This window comes from Eriocheir sinensis, chromosome 57 (genome assembly GCF_024679095.1).
Source record: "Eriocheir sinensis breed Jianghai 21 chromosome 57, ASM2467909v1, whole genome shotgun sequence".
In the NCBI taxonomy this organism is placed as follows: Eukaryota; Metazoa; Arthropoda; class Malacostraca; order Decapoda; family Varunidae; genus Eriocheir; species Eriocheir sinensis.
In genome coordinates, this window is record NC_066565.1 from 713101 (window position 1) to 718100 (window position 5000).

Here is a 5000-nt window from a genome sequence, read left to right on the forward strand (position 1 = left end):
CGGACATAAATGCGCGAGACTGGGTATCCAAATCCGCTAGCAATCCGCCAAATATAATGAGCTATTTTGCAATACAAGCGTTTCATGTTTATAAACAAATCCTATCGCCTGGTAGGTAGCCAGGGGTGAAAGTTGTGTCTTCAAAACCGTACCGGCGGTAGACGGCTGTATATCTCTTACCGGTACGATGTAACACTGCGTACCAGCTTACTTTCACCCCTGCTTACATGTGATATTTTAATTACAATTCATTCAGACTTTCTCTCATTGTTTTCTCTCTCACTTCCGCACTTCATTGCTCTCTTATAAACTCTCTCTCTCTGTCTGTCTATCCCACACTCACCATGCTTGCTTTATAGAATCCACAATCTGTTCCTCTCTTACGTATATCTAAACGCACTCTCAGTTTTTTCTACGCCCGAACACACTCAATTCAAAGAGAGATACACACTTGCTTTTTAGACTCCATACTCTGTTTCTCTCTATCGTACATCTTAACGCACTCCCTTTGTCTTTCCCGCACCCTAACACACTCAATTCATAGAGAGATACACACTTGCTTTTTAGGCTCCACACACTGTTTCTCTCTTTCAATCTTAACGCACTCTCTGTCTTTCCCGCACCCTATTCAAAAAGAGAGATACACACTTGCTTTTATATACTTCGCACTCTGTCTCGATCTCATACACAAACGCACTCTGTCTGTTTTCCCCGCACCCGTAACACACTCACTTCTTCTGGACTTTTAATTTTAATCACACCCGTTCACTCTGTCTGTCTCTCTCGCACTTCTCCGCACCCCAATGCAGCCTATTCGTCCGGAGGGGTGTAGGGCAGGCACTGGAAGACCGGCGTATTGTCCCTCAACCAATTCCTCCAAGACTCATCAACAACAACCTCCAGCGTCACCTCCTGAAAAACCTCCGAGCGGCCAACCTCACAGAAGTGCATTTTTGTGAACATGTTGATACTCGGAGTGTTCCCCTCGCCGATCTTCGCCTGGTAGCGCGTGACCCCAAGGTACTCGAGGCCGTACCGTAGCATCAGCAGCATGGCCTCCCAGCCTCGGCGCTCGCCTCGAAAAGCCGGTTCTGCGATCATGATTTCCGCCTCGGCCAGATTTCTGTCCTCGGGGTCGGTGAGAAAGAGGTTTGTGTCTCCTATCATGGCCTCCGTTTCTGACCCCCGGCTGGCTAAGAGCGCCCGGTCGAGGATGATGAACGTGCATTTGTCGTCGTCGGACATCCACGCCTCCTGCATTCGGTGTTCCTCCTCGAGTGTGAGCGAGAGAGAGGCGGTGAGCGAGCGGAGTTCGTCGCTGGACATCCACTGGTGGTAGCGCTCGACGTGGACGCTGCGATACGGGACCAGCTCCACGCGCTGGCCCACCACGCGAGTTTTGCTGTTGGTGCGCATGTTGTGTGGTGGAAGGAGGACGTGGCTGGCTGGTAGTGAGACAGAGGTTGTTGGTGGTGGCGGTGGTGGTGGTTTGTTTCTCAGTGGTCAGTTTTTTCCTGGTTGTTTTGTTCCTCCGTTGGTCTCTTGTTATTCCATCCTCCAGCACCTGCAACAGACAGGAGGATCAGTAAAGGGAAAGGAGTTGGATCCCATTCAGTTGATGCATCAGTGCATTAATTATTTGTACTCTTGTAATGTTACATTATTCTTTGTGGTGTTTGTTTATAACTCACCAATTTAAAGGTTTTGGCTACTGCTTGTGCCACTAAATTACTACCCTTACCAGCAACAGATTATATGTACCATTTTGTGGCGTTAAGCTTTAGACTCATGTTAGCACAGCCACACACACACACACACACACACACACACACACACACACACACGCAGCTCATCACAGCTAGAATCCAGTAGGCTCTTGTCTACAAGGGGGTCTTTGCCCCCCTCAGTGGCCATTATAGTCACTGAGGGATAGGTAAATAGTACACATGACCCTTGTAAGAGGGTGTAGAAGGGGGCTTTGCCTCCTGTCAGTCCCTGTGTCTTCACATTCACCACACCGGGCCACTCAGCCACACATGGCTGTGCAGGTTTGCACACACCTGCCTGGCTATTTCCAGCCTTGTTTTGATCTGTGCACTATTTCCTACGGTTGTGTAAGAGGCTTGAAGGTTAGCAGAAGACAAACAGGACAGCAGAAGAGTATTGGCAAGGTGGGAAGCAAGATCCGTGTGCGTTAATACGAGCAGTCTTGAGCGGGTGTCATTGTGTACATTCCCATCACCGCCTGCCATGACACTGACAGCTGCTGACCCCTGACCTAACCCAGCCCGTATTTACCAAACCAGCCACTGACAGGACACACGCCACACCCCGGGCCCGAGCACACACACAGCCACACGCACACACAGACACACTCACACGGGGGAAGCAACGGACGTGAGAAAACAAATAAAAACAAAAATATGTAGCATGGAAACAAAACAAACAATGGAGCGGGACAGCAACACACCGGCAGGGAGGGACGAGGGGCGCACCTGCTGTCTTCTGCCGCCCACGCCTCTGAAAGGGGAGTCAGCCGCCAGGGGAGGAAGGGGCGCGGCAGGGGCCGGGGAGCGGAGAGTCACGTCAAGCAGGGAGAGAAAAGCGGCACTCAGGCGGGGAGGATGGCGGCCCACGAGCCTATGAACTCTTACCTTTTTGTGTATGTTTATTATTGATATTAACGCCTTGTTTCTTGATTTTCCATGTTGTTGTTTTATATTATTTTCCATGTAACTATTTAATGTATCGCATCCTCGTTCATTTACATAGATAACGTGATTTTTAGGTGTGTTATAAAACATTTTGGAATTTCAGTAAACGTCATTATCTCACGTTAGCTGTCCCTAATTATACGTTAACTAATTAAAACTAATCTTTCTATAATAATAACCATGCTAATTATGCCGCTAAATACCCCGATATGGCCAACTCCACCCATGTCAGATATCTTCAACGTGTCCCCGGGGTCATTAACAGTCATTACCGTGCTATAAGACCTCAAAAACACTAATTATAACCTTAAGTCACACCAAAAAGGTCGTTAGTTCATCATATTTTCGATTATTTACGCAAATCATATATACCGCACCCTCCAGGTTAGCCAACATGACAGGTTTGACAGCCCGGCAAGGGAGGCTGTTCAATACATCCCCACGAAGCTTTTCTCCTCCCCAGGGATGCGAAACGAAATTAAATGCATGTAAATACTCGTAAATAATCAATAGTTCCTTATACATGAAGGCGGCCATTAACTTGACACAAGGAGGCTGGGGGGTCACTGAAATGTTGGCAATCGTGGAGGCAGCAGTCTGGGCTGAACCATGCAAATTAAACCTCAAAATTAACCCACAATGGCGGTATTTAGACGCAAATTAACCCTGAAAATGATGACCAGATAACAAAATAGTGGAATATGGTTGAAATTGGGGTTTAAGGAGGTGTCTGGGGGTTCTCGAATAGGTTGGCAATGGCGGAAGAAGCAGGGAGTGTTCAGACATGGATTACACCCCCTTAATTAAACCACAACGGGACTATTTAAACCCGTACAAACCATTAAAGTGATAATTAAACGAGGAAATAATGAAGTAGGGTGAAAATCAGGGTTTGGTAAGGCCTGGAAGCGGAAGATGAGAGAAATGGCACTGCTCAGTTAGTGTATGTGTTGAGCAGTGTTGCCAGACCTACGGAAATCTTGGGAGGTCTACGGAAAATTTAACCTCGTGTCAGAATGTAAAGAATTATCATAAAATCTCCTGAAAATTTAAGAACTGTCATTTATTCTCCACTAAAATCCACTTTCATCCACTTTTGCATTACGAATAATTCCACATAAGGGCATTCTGAGCCTTCCTAAGAATTTACCATAGAATATCATGCATTTTTAAGACCTGTCATAATATATTCTTCACTAAAATCCACTTTCATCCACTTTTGCACTACGAATAATTCCACATAAGGGCATTCTGAGTCTTCCTAAGAATTTACTATAGAATATCATGCATTTTTAAGACCTGTCATAATATATTCTTCACTAAAATCCACTTTCATCCACTTTTGCATTACGAATAATTCCACATAAGGGCATTCTGAGCCTTCCTAAGAATTTACCATAGAATATCATGCATTTTTAAGACCTGTCATAATTTATTCTTCACTAAAAATCCACTTTCATCCACTTTTCTCTAACGAATAATTCCTCTAAGTCCATTTTGAGCCTTCGTAGTGCCGTGGTGCAGTGGTTAGGGTGTCTATCCAAATTCCTTATGCAAGAGTTAAAGAGCAACTTCATTCTTTCATCCCTTCCGCTGGTAACCTCTGGAGAAGCCTTTTAATTCTCTTGTCTGCTGTAAATAATAATAATAATAATAAATAAATGAATAAAAATGATCGAAATAAATATGATTTGAATTGAATTGAAATATTTATTGTTGTAAAATTGATTGGGAGGTTTTAAAAGATCAAATTACTGGATATGCTTGCAAGATTACCATTAAATAATTATAATATTAAAAAAAATACATCTTTTGCCTGCTGTAAATAATAATAATAATAATAATAATAATAATAATGGGAGGGTTATAAGATCAAATCACTGGATAAGCTTGCAAGTTTACCATTAAATAATTATAATAACCAAAAAATACATATAAAATTATCCTAAAACCCCCGAAATATCCTAAAAGACGTCTTCAGAGTTTTAAATGATTGAAATAAATATGATTGAGGGGTCAAATTACTGGATATGCTTGCAAGATTAGCATTAAATAATTATAATCACACAAAAATACATATGAATCATCCCAAAAACCCCGAAATATGATAAAAGACATCTACGGAGTTTTTCCTGGGCGTGTCAGGAGGTTCATATAGATCAAATTACTGGATATGATTACAAAATTACTATCAAATAATTAAAATAACCAAAAAATACCTATAAAATCATCCCAAAACCCCCGAAATATAATAAAAGACATCTACAGAGTTTTTCCTGGGCGTGT

At 43.2% G+C, this 5000-nt stretch overlaps 1 protein-coding gene across 2 annotated transcripts; it reads right to left on the bottom strand.

Annotated features, from left to right (window-relative positions):
- Window positions 1-807: 807 nt before the first annotated feature.
- LOC126984396 (alpha/beta-tubulin-N-acetyltransferase 9-like) lies at window positions 808-2653 on the bottom strand. 2 transcript variants are annotated; one of them, XM_050838029.1, is made up of 2 exons: window positions 2471-2653; window positions 808-1564 (listed from the first exon to the last, which is right to left on the bottom strand). In XM_050838029.1, exon 2 carries the CDS (start codon window positions 1414-1416, stop codon window positions 811-813), a length of 606 nt encoding a protein of 201 aa, XP_050693986.1. In that variant the 5' UTR covers window positions 1417-1564; window positions 2471-2653; the 3' UTR covers window positions 808-810. The 2 variants fall into 2 exon arrangements, with proteins under 2 accessions (XP_050693986.1, XP_050693988.1); XM_050838031.1 differs by having other exon boundaries at window positions 2496-2651.
- Window positions 2654-5000: the final 2347 nt, after the last annotated feature.